Source organism: Wyeomyia smithii, chromosome 3 (assembly GCF_029784165.1).
Source record: "Wyeomyia smithii strain HCP4-BCI-WySm-NY-G18 chromosome 3, ASM2978416v1, whole genome shotgun sequence".
NCBI classification, from domain to species: Eukaryota; Metazoa; Arthropoda; class Insecta; order Diptera; family Culicidae; genus Wyeomyia; species Wyeomyia smithii.
The window spans coordinates 230,038,496-230,059,621 of NC_073696.1; the positions used below are offsets into that span (position 1 = coordinate 230,038,496).

Genomic DNA, 21,126 nt, shown 5'->3' on the forward strand with positions numbered 1-21,126 from the left:
TCATACCTACATGATCGTGTCGAAACACTGCCCTTATCGTGTCGAAACACTGCCCTTACTCCATTCCCCAATCGTGAAAGTTCGGTCTAGTGAGCGCACCAAAAAAAAAGCGCATAATTTCTCGGCCATTGCCAATCACGGAAACTATCATCAGTTCGGACTCATCCGCCCATTAGGCCGAATCAAAAAGCGAGTCTTCTGGAGAGCCGGTGAAAATTTAATAATCTTCTGGCAATCATCCAATCATCCCGTCTTCGTATGTCTTTCCTCACAAATAAGTATGCTCGCGAGAGGAACTGGGTCAGTCACGTGTCCGCATTTTGGAGAGTCCCTCGAACGCCTCAAGCAAGCACACCGTGTCAAGTCCGCGGGTTTTTGATTGGCAGCGAACAAGGCGGTATGATACCGTCGTATTCGGGGGGCAAAGAATTGCACCCAGCGAATCCATCATAGCGGGCGCGTATTCATATGAACGCGCAAATGTGACAAGTTCGTGCTGAACGTGGGTAGCCGCCGCATGGTAAAATAGAAAAAGCAAATCCTAAATTGAATGTAATTTGTTGGTAATTTAGTTTAAACTAATTTTGGTTGAGCAGGCGAGCATTCAGTCCGAGCTGAGTAAGAGTACTTTTTTTTGCTTGGATTAACGGTCATGATCATGAGATCGTTGCATTTCTGCTGGAGACAGTTTTCGATCGGTGGCGGCTTGATGCGGACGTGTACAAATTCGGGGTGAAAGTTGGTTTTGAGCTTTCGAAAGCGAACCGTTTCGATGTGATTAAGAGTATCTAAAGAAAAGTACAAGTGCAACCGGAAGAAAAATGGGTGATTTAGAGGATATTGTTGAGCATATGAGAAGATTCTCTTGGCCGGATTATCTGGTATTCGTGATGATGCTGTTTCTGTGTATACTGATTGGAATTTACTTCGGCTTTATGCAGCGGAAGCCGAGTACGGAAGTGGAATATCTAATGGGCGGTCGAACGATGCTGGTGTTTCCAATTGCGCTGTCGTTGATTGCCAGGTAAGCTGAGGAATGAAGGGCAAATAAAAATAATAATTAATAAAGTGTGCCATACCCCAGCAGAATTCGTTGTAATTAGCATTAACGAAACTTTTTTTTAATCATATTGCAATTTATTAATATGAAATCGTCTCTAACGGCGTGATTGATAGCAATAATCCATCATCCTGTCGAAATTCTCGTCAGTTGTATTGATTTTAAGAAAGTTATCTTTATCTATTTATATGAAAGGGAAGTTTATATAAAAGGGAAGTTTTGTATGTATGTATGTATGTATGTTCCAGCATAACTCTCGAAGGCCTGAACCGATTACAACCAAACTTGGCATACGCGTTCTTTGTACAAAGGAAGTGGTCATAGAAATATTGGATAGGGGGAGGGGTCACCCTTAAAGAAGGAGGGGGTCAAAAGTAATAAATTTTCATCCATAATGGAAACCTTTCATTGAAATTTGATGATTGTTGGGTTCTTGGTCATATTTGGAGGCCGAAAGTTGATGTCCAGAGACCGAAACATGATGTTCGATGCCATGTTTAATCCAAGATGGCGACTTCCGGTTTTTGGGAAGCCATTTAAAACTGTGGAAAACGCTCACAAACCCCCCAATGTTGGTATTTTCGGAGCAAAAATGACTCTTAAGAATCGGTTCCCGGTGTCTGACTATACTTTGAAACTTGGGTTGCCGACTCCCGGTTTCTGGAAATCTGAAAATTAATAATTGAATTATATATTTGACAATATGGGTATTTTCGGAATCGGAATGACGTCGTTATACGAAAATCGATCATAGATTTCCAAATATTGGCCTTTTTTGAAACGTAGTGACGTCTGTTTACAGGCGAAAATCGGCTTTCGTGCAAATGTTTCTAGAGAAGTGTTTCAAAAAATCCAACCTGCTTTGATCCGTTTTTGGAAGGATTTCTTGACATATTTCTTGCATAATTTGATAACGGAGAGTCAAATCTAGCGGATTGGATAAACAATATTTTGGAAAAGTTGCTGAAGCTGAACTATTTTCGAATGAAAATTTGATTAAAAGCATCGATCAAATAAGATAAGAGCTCCTAAAATCCAGCTATTTATTTAAAAAGAAGTTTTGTATGTATGTATGTATGTTCCAGCATAACTCTCGAATGACTGTACCGATTTTAACCAAACTTGGCATACGTGTCTTTGTACAAAGGAAGTGGTCATAGAGATATTGAGAAGAGGAAGGAGCAACCCCCAAAGAAGGAGGGGGTCTTAATTGATCAGAAAATCAAGTTTTTTCATGCATTATGGGAACTTTGTGAATGAATACGATAGTTTTTAGGTCTTTGGTCATGTCTGGAGACCGAAAATTGATTTCCAGAGACCGAAAAATGATGTCGAAAAGAGAAAGGGGCAGCTATCAGAGAGAGGGGGCCTTAATTTATAGGAAAGTAAGGTCTTTAGGTGCCCTATGGGAACTTTTTGGAAAGGTACGATAACTTTCATGCCCTCGGTCGGTCATGGCCAGAAGTTGATATCTAGGGACCGGAATATGATGTCCGATGTTTTTCTAAAACAAAGATGGCGACTTTTGGTTTCTGGGAACCTGTATACAACTGTAGAAAACGTTTACAAACCTCCAAACATTGGTATTTCCGGAACCAGGATGACCTTTAGAAACCAGAAATAAAAGTCCTACGACATTTCTTAAATTCGATATGGCGATCTCCGGTTTTAGAATTTTATATATGCTATATAAAAATATACTCTGCAATATGCATATTTTCGATGTCAAGATGACGTCCAGAATCCAAATACTTATATCCGGCGCAAATTTTTAGATCGCACATGGCGGCTTACATTTTCTGGAAAGGTTACTAGAATACAGAAGAAGGCTTGGGCGTAATATTGAAACTTTGTTTTGAAATCAATTCCGCCATTTCTGCTTTCTGTCAAGCTGTGTAAAACTGAGTAAAATGGTCAACTAATTTCAATATTTATAGAAAGAGAACTATGTTCAGAAAATGGCAACGGGCGTTCAACGCTATTTTCAAATTCAAGAAGAAAAATATTCAAATACTCCCTGATATTAGGTTCATAGGTCAGAGCTGGCTCCCCAAAACCGAAAATTGGTGTCCGAACGTTTGGTATAGTGAGGGTTGTTTTTTTTGCATTAGAAGTTATTCAAAACTTGAGGAAAATGTGAAGATAACCCCGTATCTCCAAATTGGTAAAATAATTCATAAAGATTGATGCTCAACTATAAGAATGATACTGATATCGTTAACACAAAAAAGTAAAACGAGAAGACATAGCAAGCAATAATTTTAACTATCAGAGGTGAGCTTAGGCTATTGATTATGTAATTTCAGTCTAATTTGAGTTTATTGTAAGTTAATCGATACCGTCGAAGATGCTGATGAGGCAATCCATTTTCCAACGGAATTTTTTAACTCACTCGACCCAGTTGGAATGCCTCCGCATCGATTGTTAATCAACGATAAATATAATCAAGTTTATAACTGAAATAGAAATATTATTTGAAATGATGGGTTGGAAAATATATATGGAATTTTAGAAAATTATAGAAAAGCAGAATTTTTTCACGAGCAAGGCCGGGTACATTCAGCTAGTTTCTCGATAAGTATAAAAATCTTCAGAAATCATTAGGCATGTAACTTATGGCAAAATACCTCTTTAAAACATTTGCTAACCCGTAGAAAAGTTCTCATTTTTCACATCAAAGGGGAATGTTGTGTTGCTATGAGAGAATGAAGTAATTTCACCCTCTCTGCAGCAACTCACCCTGAATTGCCTTGGCTGTAGGGAGTAGATACCTGGGATGGAAGCGGATCGTCAACAAAGAGGAATAGTATAAAATAGGAGAAATGACTCATTTTGATTCAGTTTGAGATCATAGTAAAATTACCCCCACCCATTGCACCAGTCCATTCGGAAATTTTATTTTGCGTTGCAGATGACTTACGATTGCAATTAAAATACCTTGGGGGATTTTAACCCTGAATAATAACCAAAGATCCGCTGAAGTTTCAATACAAGTTTGCAAAAAGCTGTAGAGTAGTATTGAGCAAAACTCTAGCTGATTTCGCAATATAATTAAAGAAAAATAGTTCATAATATTTGGGTTGATTGCAGAAGCTTTTCCCTTCAGAAAGTATTATGAGAACGATTTTTTTTGTAGTTTGAGTTTACACCAGTAAGATTAGTGGTTATTATATTTGGTAATATAATATTCACGTTTTGCTCAGAAAACGTGGCTTTTTCAAACGGTATATGTATATAAACTGGTATAGCTTTAGGAACCAATTGTCCTGTACACTTAACAGTTGGCTGCGAAGTCTGTGTATAATAATAGAAGGTCGAGTTCCGATTCGGAATGTAGCACCAAGGCTTTGCTTTGCGATGCCAAATACGTATGTAAAGTTTCATTAAAATCAAAAAAATAAAAACGTTACCCAAGTAACACACAAAACATGATAGAAAATAAGTTACAATGGAAGTAGTCTAGTATTCGACATCGGAACGAAAACGTTGGGTCCGCGTTCCGGTCCGGTAAAAAATCGGAATTAGCTCGTTCCGGTCCGATTGGCTTCGTTCCGGTTCCGGTCCGAAGTCCGGGAACGAAAGTTGCCAGTTTTTCGAAAGCGTTATTTTTGTGAAAAAATTATCATAAAGACTTTTATGCATGTTGGAAAGTGTTTGACTAAATCAGAACAATACAAACTAAATTTTGCAATTTAGCAATTGCAATTTAAAAAATCGATGCTATCTACCGGCAACTCTATTTCTCAATGTTCATTTCACAAACTTATTGAGCATTAGGGCTTCCCAAAATTGCATCAAGTCTGGAATCCCGGGGGCTTACCCTCCAGATGATAAAAAATGGTGTTACGAACAAACTTTTGTTCGGCGTCAGCTCTAGAAAATGATGTTTTCAACTGGTTCCGTTGACTTTTTTTGCAAAAAATCTGTTTTTCTGATGTTAAATCCAACAAACATGTTCAGCTATTCAATTTTCCATGAAACCTAATCCTTTTATATTTTTTGCAGGTTCCTTAGGACCAAAACTTTAAGAGAAATATTTGTTTCGGGCTGTTTATCGTCAATTTATTTTCCTAAAAAAAAATGTCTATCCTTTGGAAATGCTACCCCAACTGGATATCATGAAAAGATAGGAAATTTTATGGAAAAAAACTTTGCCAAAGACTGCATAACTCTAAAATAACTTGATTTTGAGTTATTCGTTATTTACTGTAAAATCAAAAGTTGCATTTTGATGTTTTCCAACACAAAAATGTTCATTTGCCGTATCAGATAGTATTACAATTTCGACTAAATCATCTGCTACTCAAAGGGCCCGTTCCGCAGGGTCATTGATAACTGTTAAGCTACAACATTTCGATTTGGCATCAAGATAATCGTTTCTGTCTATCCAGGCCTTGGGATCTTCCTATTTAAAAAAAACTTGATATCAAGCTGCAATCTATCGAAAAAACTTTAGTGACTTCTCTGTGAGTCTACTAAGTTTTTTATAGACGAACATTTTTTCACTCTTGAAATGTCGTTTTCACTGCTCACCTTTTACAAGTTTTGTACCACCTGCCTCTACGAGTCATTATCAACATTTTTATCGAAAAATACCAGGCATTGACTTCCGGAAGATACCACAAGTGCAGTCTGCAGACCCGGAAACTCTCCAAAACACCGTGCCGAAGTCACCGGAGATTGCGGGTTCGAGTCCCATCTGGATGAGATTTTTTTTCTAATTTTAAGTCACACTTTCTATCCTTGTTCATTTTTCGCATCCTCGTTAAATTACATACATTTCCTCCCCTTTAGTAAACTTGATATTATTTATTCAATATTTTTAACTCGACCTTGATTAATGCAGGAAAACATTAAAATTCAACTTTTTATTTCACAGTAAATCACGAATAACTCAAAATCTAGTTATTCTAGAATTCTAGATCCATGTAGTCTTTGGTAATGTTCTTCCCCATAAAATTTTCCAACTTTTAATGGTATTCAGTTGGTGATAGCATTAGGTTTAATACCCACTATTATTGATTGAATGTCAATATATACTTGAAAAATCTTTTTCCCAAAGGATTGAAATTTTTTTAGGAAAATAAATTGACCATAATCAATCCGAAACGAATTTTTCCCTAATAGTTTGGACCCTGAGGAACCTGCAAATAATATAGGAAGGATTAGGTTTCATGGAAAAATGAATAACTGGACATTTTTTTTGATTTAACATAAGAAAAACAGATTCTTTTCAAAAAAGTCATCGGGGCCAGTTGAAAACATCACTTTCTAGAGCTGACGCCGAACAAAAGTTTGTTCGTAACACCATTTCCTATCATCTGGAGGGTGTACTCCCGGTATTCTAGACTTGATGCAATTTTGGGAAACCCTATTGAGCATGTATGCCGATGGCATTCAATTAAGCACAAACTCAGAACAAGTTGTGCGAGTCTATCAGTTGTTCACTAGTTTCGAAGGGATAGCAGGAGCAAAATTGAAATAGCAAAAAAAGGTAACAATCAATGTATTTCTAATTTCGTAAGAACCACTAGCTGATACCCGGCCCGCGTTGCTGCGCCTCTTAGCCTGTGCCGACAATTATATATCTCTCAAATGTGCCATAATTTCAAACATATAATAACATTACCATGCAGTGGAAACACGCGTTTAAATTTACATTTCTTTATGTGATAAAAAATGTGATAAAAACCATGTGATAAAAACCATAATGTGTGTTCATTTGTAATGAAAATTTTCGGAAATTCTGGCATATTTGTTCGGCCAGGGATACATTCAGCATCAATTTTATTTTGAATGAGGTATTATCTAGTAATGTTGTTTGCAAAGCCACGACCGCAAATTTGATGTTTAACTAACATAAAGCAGTTTGCTACATCGCTTGCATTATTGCATGTAAGAGTGATCGCTAGGGATAAATTCGAAGTAAACTGCTCCTCTTCAATAATTCTTTGAATGATAGTCGATGAGATTACGATGGTTTATCTTGTATCAATATCCCCTCACATTTGGCATGTTATAGGATAAAGTACAGTACAGTGTTAAAAATAAAGTGCCCCAGTGCTGAGTCGACAAAATTTCCAGCTCGAAAAGATCCTCGACCTAATGGGGAATTGAACCCGACATCACAACCGTGTGGGAGAGCTAGCCGACTGACATTGCTAACCATAGAACCACGGGGACCACGGGGTTTTCGGTTTTCCTGATAGTTTTATTAGTTATTTTTAAACTTCACAACCCTCACGCCATTTTGCAAAACTTTGGTCTTTCATGGTTGCTTTCAAAACTGCCATTCCAATTACTTAACGTCAAGACGTATCACACGCAAAATTGGAGATAGACTCTATGAGTTTCAAAGTGGTGCCGTTTCGGTCTCTGGGTATCATTTTGGCTCCATGACAAACCATAATAGTCGGTGTTTGATAATTTTCTGAAACCGGATGTCGCCATCTCTGATTTCAAAATTGCGTCTAAATTTGATTTCCAGTCTCGGCACTGTTCTGGTTTAAGAAATATTCATATTGGATGGTATTGGACCATTTTGGAACGTTTTCCAGAAACCGGAGAATGTCATCTTAACATCTTGGGTTGATTTCTGGCCTCTCAATATTACCTCGGTTTCGAAAATAACTTTATTGGCCTTCTTTTAGTTCTAACTGGTTAAAATCTGAGTTCAAAACACGTCTTGACATTTTTAATAGTTCAATAGTTCCCGTCATAACATTACAATTTTGCCGCATATTGAAGGAGGCGTGAGAAATTTCCCAATCCACGGTTGCGAAAGCGAAAAAAATCTGTTGGAAACCAACATCATTAAAACACCCTTGAGACTTAAAACACCTTGCAATCAAATTAAATGATGATAAAAATTGACGATCTCTACTTTGCAATACAAAAAAAAAACAAATTTATGAAGTATTAGACAATTAAAAAATAATGAAGGTTGTTGCAATTCCCCCTTTTCTTTAACTACGCCACCGAGATACAGGAAATTCAATATCACCGGATTCGTATTTGTACAGAATAACACAATGATCATCTTTGGTGTTTCGAAGTGTTCATGTTTGGCGTTTAGGAGTTTACAATGAACAAATTTGTAGTTGCTACCCCGTTAGACATAATTTAAAGTTTTTGAATCATGTATGCCACTTTACGACCTGTATTTACCGAATTAAATAACAATCAGTTAGGCGGTTTAAAAATTAATAAAGATTGACCACATTCATCTACCCCCCTCCCTTTCCCCTAACTACGCCACTGAGATATAACAAAGTCTCAGATGACAGAGTTGTCACAAAACCACGTCTCATATTCTGTATATAAACTTTCACGATGTGCATTTTAATAGTTTACAAATAATAAAATTAGTATACCTTCAACCCTTACTACGCCACTGGGATACTAAGAAAAAACAATGTTATAGCAACATACCCACCAATCGCAGCAGGTAGGCACAGTAAGCAAGTTAGGTGTTTAGGAGCTTACAAATAGTTAATGTACAACCCCCCTTTTCCTTGCCACACTAATGAAGTATAAAAATTACAAAATCGTTCAAAAATCTGTATAGGGGCCATCCACATACCACGTGAACAGATTTTTGACGATCCGATCGGACTTCGGACCGGACCCTACCCGGTCCGATGTCGAACACTAAAGTAGTCATGTAAGTGTACAAGCTCGTTTTTGTTGGTTTTGGAGAAGTTTTCAATGACATGAGCTCAATAATAACAATATCCTCACTACGTCTTTTTGTAAGACATTACTCCATCTAATAACCACACTACGTACCTGTAAAGGGCTTTTCCTTAGGACAAAAGTCGTAGTGTTCAGCGGCCAACGTAAAATTTCTTGATCAAAATAATATTTGAATTATATGAACGGTTTCTATATTCATTCGAAGTGGGTCAAAATGCGCTGTCAGATGATAAACAAGACGCTTGCAGTGTAACCAATATCACTCCAACTTTTGTTATCGTATATTTAACAACGTTTTCTAGTTTTGTTAGATTTTATGTCCAGATAATGTTGAAACTATGCGAAAACAATTTTAATATTCAAACGAAGAAAATAACTCATTTTTAAAGGTTGAATATTATTTTTTATCAACAATTTATATACAATTAAAACTGCTAATGATAAAATTGATAGTCGATCTATTTACACTGCGCATACCAACACATTCGCGCATGCGCTGTTTAGTAGTTGTGTGTGCCTGTGTGTGTTTGTGTATGTGTGTGAATGTGAATGTGCAACTTTTTTCCTCACTCACTCTTCTCAGAGCTGGCTAGACCGATTTTCATGATTGTCATGAAATTAGTTGCAAATGAAAGGTCTAGTAGCCTTATAGGGTGCTATCGAACTTCATTGTCATCGTACTTTAAGTTTAGGCACTGTGTTTCACAATGTGTAAATCACGAATTTTTACAAAATTGGTCTCAAATGAAAAGACTGCCTTGAAAATCCGTAACTAATGATTTTTATGAAGGTTAAGAATGTGGTTCAAAAGTTATTAAAAGAAACGTGTTCCGGAACCTGTTAAAATTCACTAATTTTTAATAAAGATGACTAAACCGATTTTCACAAAATTAGTATTGTACGGAAGGTTCAGTTGCCCCATAAAAATCTATTGAATTTTATTGTAATCGGACGGTAAATTCGTCCGTTATGTATGAAAATGTGAAATCACGTTTCGAAAAGAAACATATTCCAAAGACTGCTTGAACTCACTCATTTTTCTCAGAGATGGTTGGATCGATTTTCACAAAATTAGTGTCAAATGAAGGGTGCAGCTACCACATAATACACAATTAAATTATTCCGTAATCAGACTGTAACTTTGTCCGTCATGCACCAAAATGTGAAAATCACAAAACTTCATTACCACAAAAACTACATACACAACCGATCTGAACAAAATTGGAATCAAATGAACGGGCTACCTTCAAAACCCTCAACCAATGAATTTCATAATGATGTAAATGTAATGTAAAGTAATGTATGTAAAGTAATGTACCTCGAAGACTTACTAAACGTGAGTGACACTTTCCTTGGAGATCGCACCTCTTGGGCACAAGTCTACAACGTGGCTATTCTTGAAACGCAAAGAGTGGAAATACCTTTATTGGATCGTATTTGGCAATTCTGATTTCGAAATGAAATCTGAGTTGATTTCCGGCCTCTACCTAAAAAACCCCACAGTGACAACCATCAAAAAATTTCCTCGTTTCTTGTCGGTAAACACGATATTCTCCAACCTTCCTAACGTTGCCCTCTTAATCAGTCGAAGAAAACAGGCCTCAAACTCCTGAATTTTGATCAATATCGACAATTTCAATGAGGGAAACGAAAACTTTGATTGTCTAGAGGCCGTTCAATAATTACGTAAGCAAATAGGGGGGGAGGGGGAGTGTGCAATTTTCTTACGCTATCTTACAGGGGAGGGAGGGGGTGAATTAATTATCTTACGTATGAAAAACATTGGTAATGGAGCTATTCAAAAAATCATGTTCATGAAAGTGTGAACGGTTACGGAAGGACGATTAACTCGAATTAAGGACAGAAGAGGAAACGAAGTATTGTGCTTGCTTCAAGATGATAAAACTATTATATAAATCTATCTATAGTATATATAGTAAGATCTTACTAGGGGGGAGAGGGGGGTATCAAAAAATTTTACGATGTCTTACAAGGGGGAGAGGGGGGATTGAAAAAGTGGAAAAATATGCTTACGTAATTATTGAACAGCCCCCTAGCTGTGTTGCGAATACAAGAAATACCGTTAATCACAAACAAATCTGTGAACAAACATTGACTGAAACAAATCGACCTATATTGCAGCCTTTCAGAAGCCACTTCAGGTGCTGAAAAAAAAACGCCTGCAAAACAGATGGAAACTGCTTAAAATAAGTTCAGGGTGATTGGAATAGTGTTCCTCGATTGGTAACATTAATTGATTATTGCTAAAGTTTGCTAACTTAGTTTTACAATCTGAAAACAAGTTCTGACAAAGAAAAAGATAGGGAACAGATTGATATACTTCTGTTTGAATTTCACCCAACATATGTATTTCGAGAATTTCGTCTCAATACACAGGCGGTTTCTAAAGCTGCTTAGAATATGTTCCCTACCCTACTTTCGGTCTGCAGGTATCTTTTGAATGTACGATGTACAAAATATCCACACACACGTAAATCGGATCCTTCTGCCGTTGTTCAGCTCGGAGTAAGGCAATCACAGCACAACGTTTCTCTTTTTTCTGGAAAGCACTCGATTACAAAAGTTTGACACAAAGAAATAAAGCGACGAGGAGTTATCCATTGCAGTTTCGAGTGCTATGTAATAAAGATTGTTTTAGTAATGTAGCAGTTTGAAAGCCGGATCCTGTATACACTATCTTGGCAAGATATGAGCCTTCTACAAGTATGGTGAACGAAGTTAAATTATTGTCCGCTATAGACCGCATTGGGACCGCTTTGTCACGTTCCATGTACGCGAAAGCATACTATTCGGACTACGAAGGTACTGATATTTGTTTGGTTTTTGCATGACAAGAAAAAAGTAGAACATATTTTTGCTTTTGCTATCACAAACAATTTGACAATCTCATATAAGAGTTCGTGTAGGTGCGAACAGTCTTTAAAATCTGATTAGTGATCTTAATGTCTTGGTTAAAACCTTTATGGTCTGACCGAGAACCTTCTGCGATACACGATACTTTTTAGATATTATTTAGATTGTCTGCAATTGATGGGCAGATCCTTGTCTTGCTAGGCGCTCCTTACTTCTGTCATTTTCGGCGTTTACCAGAGATCCCAAGTATACAAATTAATCTATCACTAAACTTATTATTGTTGACTTCTCTATTGAGTAGAGCCTAGTCATCGCAAGCTCGCTCAATATCAAGCAAAGCGCAAACCGTTGTTTTATATGCTTCAATGAGTGACCAACATCACTGTGCAGTGTAGTGTGGTTTCAGAACAATAACCCTATTGACATACATATTGGTGATATTGCGACGGAGTGTCTTTCAGTGCGGAAGTAGTTGATCGTTATTTTTTCCGTCATCTTGGGAAGGGTTGTTCCTCCGTGATTGATCTAAGCTATTAAAGTTACTCGAAAAACCACATAGATAGCGACGTGGGATTGATTTATCATCTTCAATGTACAATAATTTAGTAGCTTACGCTTTTTATAGATCAATCACAGCATCGGCTACGTTCCTGCACTGCAGTCGTAAGGGTAAGAAAGGAGGTGTAACAACAGACGTTGTTGTCAGAGACCGAGTTTACCTCTGCATCTCCTAGTCTGTGATGGAAAGTAAGCTTTATGTATAAAAAGCATAAAGGCTTGCTAAACCGAGAAATATTGGCGATTTTGCGCAAACAATTTCATTTCACTCGCGGTCACAGTTTGCTTCGATCTCCCTTGAGAAGGGTTTAAGTCAGACCCTGCCTCTGGGCAACATGAAACTCTTTTGCCCACCTTTGGTATAAACATACACACTATCGTAACTTTCCGCCAACTGTCTAGAATTTGAATTGAGTTCGGCAATGATGGCTCCGTCCGATTTTCGTAAGAAGATTGGTTCAATGCCATCTAATCCTGCAAACTTCATGGGTTTAAAGTTTCAATCGCCAAAGACCAATTATTGTGTGGTTTTCAGACAGCGCTTTTCGCAATTGCGTTGCATTCCAAGTGTGTCCTTAAAGGCTTACAGTCTGTTCTCTTCGGATTGATGAATTGTTCTCTTTTGAGACGTATAAAATTAGAAGAATTAGAATAAGTGAAAATAGTTGCAATTTTCGAAACAATCATACTTTGCCCTTATACGGAACTACATAATTTATATGCAATCTTGAAGCTGGAAAATGTTTAGTGAAGTTCAATGAATTATCGACTACTAAATAACTGTAGGTACGATTTCAATGTTTCAGTTTCATCTCTGGCATCACACTGCTTGGCCTACCCACCGAAGTATACTCTTTTGGTATCCAGTACGTCTATGTAGCGCTAGGCGTGGCAGCCATGGGCATCGTTATGGGATACATCTATTTGCCCGTGTTTCACAAGCTCAACATTACATCCACTTACGAGGTGAGTCGTTTATGTTCCAGATTCGATCACTCATTTTAACACATGATTTTTTGCAGTACCTGGAGAAACGCTTCGATCGCCGCTTGCGAATGTTCGGCTCGATTATGTTCACTATTATGAATGTAAGTGTGGATGCATCCCGAGAGTAGAGATAAGTTTCAAACTGACAGGTTATCGGTTATTTCAGATCGGCTATCTACCGATTGTCATTTACGTACCCGCACTTGCGTTTAATCAAGGTAAGTTGAAGCAAGAACAGCTCACCGAAATCTTCGATTGACCCAAGTTCAATACAACTTTCCTCTCCTACAGTGACAGGAGTGAACATCCACGTGATCACGCCCATCGTGTGTATTGTGTGTGTGTTTTACACTTGTGTGGTATGGTTGACCTCCTTTTTTTGCTATTGTTATACAAGTTCTAAACCAAAATGAGAAGCACGAAATTTGCACTGTAATCTGAGCATGATCTGCTGCACGTCTATGTAGTTTGAAGAGTTTGATTTTAACTAAATTGAGGAAAAAATGACGGGGATTTTCGTTCCCAGGGTGGTCTTAAAGCTGTCGTTTGGACGGACGTTGTTCAAACATTTTCAATGTTCGGCGCACTGGTGCTGGTTGCAGTAAAGGGCACTCTCGACCTGGGAGGAGCTGAAACCGTGTTTCGCAGTGCCTGGGACACGAACCGATTGGAAAGGCCTAAGTAAGTAAGCTTCTGATTTTATGCTAAAATCAACTCCGTACGATAACTATCAGTTTTGTGTGAATTTTAGCTTCGACATTAATCCAACAACGCGGCACACATTTTGGTCTCAAATGATCGGAGGCTTCGTGTATTGGCTGCAGACGAATGCCGTTAGCCAGAATATGATTCAACGCTATCTGTCGCTGCCATCGGTAAAAGCTGGCCGAAAAGCTCTGTGGATTTTCGTGGTTGGAGTGTGCTTGGTCATGTCGCTTTGCAGTTACTGCGGATTGCTAATCTACGCTACCTATCAAAAGTGTGATCCATTGACCACAAAGGTAAGTATCACGCAACTGTAGCAGTTGTTTATTGAAAGCTAAAGTTGGTACTTTTCAGTTGGCTAAAGCGAAGGATCAACTCCTTCCGTTGTTTGTTATGGACATTCTGGGAGAGCTGCCCGGACTGCCAGGGCTTTTCGTCGCTGGAGTGTTCAGCGCTGCCTTGAGCTCGCTGTCGACCTGTTTGAACTCTATGTCGGCGGTCATTTTAGAAGATTTCGTAAAACCCTTCGTCAAGAAGCCACTCTCGCAACGAGCGATCAATTGGATCATGCGATCGGTGGTGGTTGGTGTGGGGGCACTGTGCGCAGCACTTGTTTTCGTGGTGGAAAAAATGGGAACTGTCTTGCAGTTAACTATGAGTTTAGAGGCTATAACAAATGGACCCCTGCTGGGGACGTTTACGCTGGGAATACTAGTACCATGGGTGGAGTCAAAGGTGAAGATCATGGCTTGAAGGAAGTCGTTGAACTAATTTCAGTTTTTTTTAAGAGTGCCCTCACCGGTGGAATTGTTGGTGTGCTGTTCATGTCTTGGTTAAGTTTAAAGGCCCAATATGCGGTAGCAACCGGGGCGATAATTTTCCCTCACAAGCAAATGTCCGTAGAAGAGTGCAGTTACAACTTCGACAGATCGTTAGTCAACGCTACGACGACGAGTTTAATAACTGCTGAGTATGTACTTTCCTTGATTATTTAAAATGTCCAATTCAATGACTCTTTAATTTCTTTTCCAGTGATATTTTTCCACTGTTTCGAATATCCTACATGTGGTATACCTTTTTGGGTGCTGCCGTTACAATAGTGGTGTCCTTGGGCTGTACCCTAGTTTACGGACGAAATGATCCAAAAACGGTTTCACCAGACCTACTGGCTGGATTTGTACGGCGCTACGTGCATGACGGTGGTGAAAGTGAAAATGCACCAGAATTAAAAGCGAAAATGAACAACACTAGCAACAGTGCAGATAAGATTGTAAAAGAATCTCAGCTGTGATCGACGTTCACTGCTTTAGAATTCAATCAATCCAAGTGTTCCTATTTTAAATAAATTAGCCTGTTAATTGACTAAGAATGCTATTCTATTTGCGATTTATAGATTCGGCCTGAGGTATGTGACAAACAATTATGGTAATATTTTAAATGCAATTAGTGTGCAATAGGTGTATAAAAGTCAAATTACCAATCTAACGACTTTATCGTCTCGAACCAAATGAAACTTGTCACATTCCGACGACCAATTCCATCGAACTGGCAATCTTCCAAATCAGCTAATTAACAGATTTTGGCAAACCCTCCAAATCTACTCCCACACTACAAATCGAATTTTCGGATGATATAGTTTACATCCAATGCTGGAGGGATGATTTACCACTTGCACACAGTTTATCGTCACTCTTACAACAACCTGTCACAAACGAACGTCACGCGGCATGGTTATCAGAATAAACGTAAAGCACCCTCTCCTACCGTCGGCTGCGGGATCGACTCCGTTGCTTTTTGCTTTTCTTCGTCTTCTTTTTGTGGTGCCGGTCGTCTTCGTCGCTAGAATGACCGGCTGCAAGCCGTTCCCTGGAATGATCTCGGCGTTGCTTGTATTTGTGGGACTTCTTTTTCGTACCGGAAGAAGTTCTTCTTCCACCGTAGGAGGAAGATTTGTGATTATGGCGCGATCGATTCCGGTCTTCCGGCGAGTTACTAGCAGTTGAAGGATCTACGCTATCACTGTCGTCGGATCGGGATCGGCGCTCGTAACGATCTCTTTTGTCGTTTCGATCGCTTGCGTAGCGCCGTGAGTCACGGTCATCGCGATCGTCTTCCCGCCGGCGATCTCTCCGATCGCGGTTGTCGTGCCGAGACGGTGATCGAGATTTGTCACGATGGCGGTGCTTGTGATGGGGGTAATCTGTCCCCTTCTGTCTGCTGGATCCGGAAGGCTGCAGCTTTGGTGGAGGTGAATCCGACGGCTCTCTTTTAATCTTCCGTTCGTCGCGCTCTTCCTTTTTGACGGAAACAGTAACACTGCTGGGCGCGGTGGTGCGGTTTTTGAATTCCTCATATTTGGCGTTGTCTGTAAAAAAATATTTATTGTTTTCAAATTTGGTGATTTTCAAAGAAGAAAGCGGCGGGAACTTACTCAACACCTTGGAGTATTTGCTATACTCGGCCTTCGAGACCAGCTGGAGCAGGTATTCGTTCAGAGATTCCTGGTTTCCACCCAGTGCGAAGCGAACCAACACACGGGATGTGTCTTCATTGAGGCTTTCGACCTGGAAATATAGATAAAAAAGCGTGATTATAATATTTTAATAATCGTTTGTTAATATAAATTTTATAACTGCAAACAAAATGTAGTAGATTGTGATGAGTTGGAATTTCTTTTTTTTTTTTGCAATTCTGACCGAATATAAAATTATTATGTATCTTCCAGATTAAAATTTAAATTTTAAGATAAAGAGAATACAGTGTGTAAAGCGAAACTACTATTGTTAGATAGCCTTGGCTATAGTGTTCAACCCTTTTGTTGCTTTTATTTTATCGAAACTTGCGTAACAAGGTTAAAATGAAACTGCCACGTACTCGGGTTACTTTCATGCAAATCCAATGTGGACGGGAACCGCCGAATCTAGGCATGTACCGGAAACAGAGCGAATTTATCACCTACATGAAACTCAAGACGGAGAGCTTCTATTTGGTACTGTAACATTTAGTTATCAAAACGTAGTAGTTATTCCGGTTACCCTTACGTCAGTGATAAGCACATGTGCGGCTGTTCAACATTTCTCTGGAGGTGGAGGACCGAGAGATTGCTATGGTGTTAGCAAAATTCGGAAACATTAGGGCGAAAATTGTCAGGAAAAATACTCGGCTGATACTGGTTTTCCTATTTCGTCGGGTATACGTGGTGGTGCGGTTCATGCCAGGAAAAAGCGCAAATTTCTTACCTAACAACACTAAACTCCAATCAACGAGCGAGCGACTGGAACTTCTTTCAAGGACGTGCCAGCCGGCACATCGCGTTGGAGGCAGGTCAGTTATAAGCACCAAAACAAACCAGAGCAGAGTCAAATGGTAGACATTGGGTTTGAATTGAAAAAAGATGTTTGAATTGCTGTTGATGGCGATGCTGCTATTGATGTTGATTCGGTTATCGGTGCATGAATGCTGATGGGAAGCTTTTGGAGCTGATAGAAATATGGAATTTTCAAGGAAAGTAGCGTGGAAAAAACTGAAAGATGGATCCCGAACGAGGCGAAGAATCCTCCACGGAGTCAGATTTGTCTACAACGGAGTTAAGGAAAAGTGCTAAACTCACAGCAGTTCCAAGCTCTCATAGGTTTTTGCAATCGCAAGCGACAAGCGATTCATGTGAATCATGATTTTTTTCATAAGAATCGGTTCTATAATTTGAAAAAATTCTAAGTCAGAATTGAATAAGGATTTATCCAAAGATTTCATTCATAACAATGTCCTTGATATTGTATTCGCTCAGTAGGTTTTTTACGAAAACATTAACTTCATTATAAAACACGAGAGAGATATAATCCTATGGTGAAATGTTTTTTGAGTGGCATTAAGGAACTTATAGTACGGTTATTCCCACGCTGGTCACGAGTTTATTTTTTTCGAATAAGAAACTATTTGTCCTGGAGTAGGGAATTCCTGAATTCCGGGATTAGAAATATTGATTCCGGAGCTCCGGGATTTTCAAATTTTTCAGAAGATTTCTCTTGATTAAACATAATTCTATGTATTTGTTGGCTCGTCTAATATCCAACTATTTGCTTCAGTTTATTTGCTTAACCAAAATTTGGCAAATATTTGCTTCGTTTAAAGTCGTTCTTTTCCAGTGTTTTCTCTTCCGAGCGATTTACCTGAATTTTTTCCTTGTTCATGCTGAATTTTGATATAAACAAGCAAATGGATTCCAGTGTGTCACTTCAAATCAAACGATTAGATTATTCTCAACGCTGACTAGTCCTTGTGTGGTCCGCATGGTTCTGTAGTTGGCGATGTCAGTCGGCTAGCTCTCCCACACGGTTGTGATATCGGGTTCGATTCTCGTTCAGGTCGAGAGGATCTTTTCGAGCTGGAAATTTTCTCGACTCAGCACTGGGGCACGGTGTATCGTTGTACTTATCCTACAACATGCAAAATGTGCCGAAAACAATATCGATAACGAATTCTCTCAACTAATTTAGTTGATCGAGATTCAGGAAAAGTGAAATTAAAATGTTTTTGAATAATTCAAAGTTTCTTGGGTCGTAAACAATATTTGAACCCAACTTGCAAGTTATTTTGCGTGTAACTTTTGTTGGAATGATTTTTTTTTTCATTTCTATTTTATGGTTAGATTAGCCAAGTTATCAACTTAATACGACGAATTTTATCTGTGATCATTGTTGAAAAAGTCCCGATCAGAAGAGCATAACTAAAAAATTACAAAATTCTATCAACGCGAGATACAAATAACATATTTTGATACAATTTTGTATTTTTCCATATAACTTTGATAACAAAATTGAATCTGAATGAGTTATAATAACAAAACCTGAAATGAAGTAGTTCTGAAACAAGTCTAACTAATTTTTCGTTTTTATCAAAACCTGTTGTTTCTAACAATGTTTGTTACTATATTGTTCTATATGCTATCTCATTTTGTTAGAAAGCTGATACATTAGTTACAAATTTTGATATGTGTTTGATACTAGTAGAATCATTTCTGTTATAATTTCTGTTATTTTAACACCTAACGGGACCAAATTGAAAACATAACCTGTAAGGTTTTTCCCGTAACAAACTAACAACTTCTGTTACATTTTTGTTTTTTCTTTCTGATCGGGATGACATAATTTTTTTAAATTCATGAATCAATCAGACCTAATGTAAATAATTCAATAACTCAAAATAAGTGGTGGCCGCTAAATCAACGTAGAAATCACCTGCACAGCGAAGTTATGTAGGCATTCAAATGCTCTAAAACTAAATTATTTTGTGTCGTTTCGAACTAAGGTTTTCAGTACACATAACAATTTTTTGGCTTCCTTTACTAGTAGCAATAAGTTTTTAGTAAATATTTAGTTTTCTATCGTTTCCTGACGGATTGGCTCAGACTTTTAGAGAAAACCGCGGATTGGCCAAATAGCATTTCAGTTAATCAACCTAAATTTATAAACTTCACCCACATGCTTCGAGACCTCCGAACTCCTTGTAGCATGAGCTGCAATCGGTGATTCAAGGATATCCTAGAGTTCAAACACCAGGGGCAGAATTAGTGGACTTGGGCCAAATTGTACGGAAGGGACTTACATTATTTGGGCTCAAAGGAAAGTTGTCAGCGAATCCGAAGCGATTGTTTGACAACTTGAAGACCCTGACCCCTACTTCGACGGATAGTAAGCGGTTGTTCTCCTATTCTGCTCTTTTGCAACAAAAACCGATCGAGAATTTTTGATGTAAATGTGTTATATTTTTCTAAATCGTTTTTAGCGAATTGATAACAAAATGAAAACGATTTTTTGTTACCTTGTATTTATAAACTCAATTTCGAATTTCATGCTCGCGAAAAAAAAATTTTTTTTCATTCTCGAGTCCGCGAATTTCTGGGAAATGATATATTTCATTCCCGTCTCCCGGGAAATCTGTTCTCGGAAAAATTGCAAACCCTAGTCCTGGAGCAGCCTTACCAAAAGTTCCAAGCCGTGGTGTGGCTTTGCTGTACGTAAGAGTCGTCTTCATTCCACTCGATCCATGGCTGCAATTCGCCAGCTCTGCAGTCTGTGTAAGGTCCGTAGATCATCTTCCATCTGATCCACCCACCTTGCCCGCTGTGCAACTCTCCGTCTCGTCTCAGACGGATTGATTTAAAGAACCATCTTCACCGGGCTGTCGTCCAACATCCTTAAGACATGCCCAGCTTACCACAACCTGCCAATCTTAGCGGTGTGAACGATAGTTCGTTTGCAGTTTGTAGTTCATTCGCCTTCTCCACGTTCCGTTCTCCATCGAATATGATACGCAACACCTTCTGCTCGAGCGGCAAGGGCGCGTTGGTCCTCCACAAGCATAGTCCATGTCTCATGGCTGTGGAGGACTACCGGTCTGCTTAGCGTCTTGTAGATGGTTAACTTGAATCGGCGACGAATTCTTTCCGATCGGAGCGTCCTCCGAAGACCAAAGAATATACGATTTCCTTCCGTAATGCGCCAATGAATTTCTCTGCTGGTGTATTTGTCAGCAGTTACCAGTGAACCCAGGTACATGAACTCGTCGACCACCTCGATTCAGTTTGAGGTGGGAGGTTGGCACTGTCTTTTCGTGGACCCCTTATTCTCATGTAGTTCGTAGTTCGATGCATTGATGACCAGACCAGTCCAATCCGTTTGGCTTCGGCCTTCAATCCGATGTATGTATCCACCATCTTCACAAAGCTCCGAGCCACCATATCGTCGGCGAAGCCAAGCATTTGAACCGACTTCCGGAATATCGTGCTATTCGTGTTCTTCAATGACACATTCCAGGGCTAGTAATTATGTGGCTGGAAGCCGTGCTCGGAAGCTTTACGAACAAGGGCTGAAAAAAATCGGCAGGCGTCTCCCTATTAGGGTTGTTACGGATGCGGATCATCCGCATGAAAATTGACAACCGCATTCGCAGCCGCATCCGCATCATACCATGCAGATATGGAAAAAAAATCCCATCATGAAATTTTGTACAAAAATTTTCCTCGCTCGCTCACTTAAATAACTTCTGCATTGGGGAGGGACATGGTTAATATGGGTTAATATTTCAGTTCTTATTTTCTAGATGCGGGTATTGAATAGCAGAGCCTCTTAGCGAAGAAAAAATGAAATTGCAGCCGCAACTTTTTTTCTATAAACAGAAATGCTTAAGAGGGCGGTCTTACCCCGCTTACCCCTACGTGAGGGCTGACTTTGGGCAAATACCGGAAC

General features: G+C 38.9%; 2 protein-coding genes across 2 annotated transcripts in view; one reads left to right on the plus strand and one right to left on the minus strand.

The window, feature by feature from the left end:
- Positions 1-659: 659 nt before the first annotated feature.
- On the plus strand, positions 660-15,258 carry LOC129726387 (sodium-coupled monocarboxylate transporter 1). The gene is made up of 10 exons (XM_055683011.1): positions 660-1,024; positions 12,994-13,153; positions 13,210-13,275; positions 13,341-13,392; positions 13,466-13,533; positions 13,701-13,855; positions 13,926-14,175; positions 14,234-14,614; positions 14,668-14,849; positions 14,912-15,258. The coding sequence occupies exons 1-10, from the start codon at positions 822-824 to the stop codon at positions 15,168-15,170; spliced, it is 1,776 nt and encodes a 591-aa protein (XP_055538986.1). The 5' UTR covers positions 660-821; the 3' UTR covers positions 15,171-15,258.
- LOC129726388 (G-patch domain and KOW motifs-containing protein) overlaps positions 7,740-21,126 on the minus strand; it is an 84,470-nt gene continuing 71,083 nt past the window's right edge. The window contains exons 3-4 of the mRNA XM_055683012.1: positions 16,311-16,443; positions 7,740-16,244 (exon numbers count right to left, since the gene is read on the minus strand). Coding sequence (XP_055538987.1) covers positions 15,640-16,244; positions 16,311-16,443 — 738 coding nt within the window. The 3' untranslated portion in view covers positions 7,740-15,639. The remainder of the gene's footprint in view (positions 16,245-16,310; positions 16,444-21,126) is intronic.

What these genes read in the sequence shown, in the direction of transcription:
- LOC129726387 (XM_055683011.1), top strand. Translation starts at nt 822, where the DNA reads ATGGGTGATTTAGAGGATATTGTTGAGCATATGAGAAGATTCTCTTGG. An exon ending in ACATTACATCCACTTACGAG is followed by an intron (nt 13,154 to 13,209) that starts GTGAGTCGTTTA and finishes GATTTTTTGCAG; the next exon opens with TACCTGGAGAAACGCTTCGA. An exon ending in TTATGTTCACTATTATGAAT is followed by an intron (nt 13,276 to 13,340) that starts GTAAGTGTGGAT and finishes CGGTTATTTCAG; the next exon opens with ATCGGCTATCTACCGATTGT.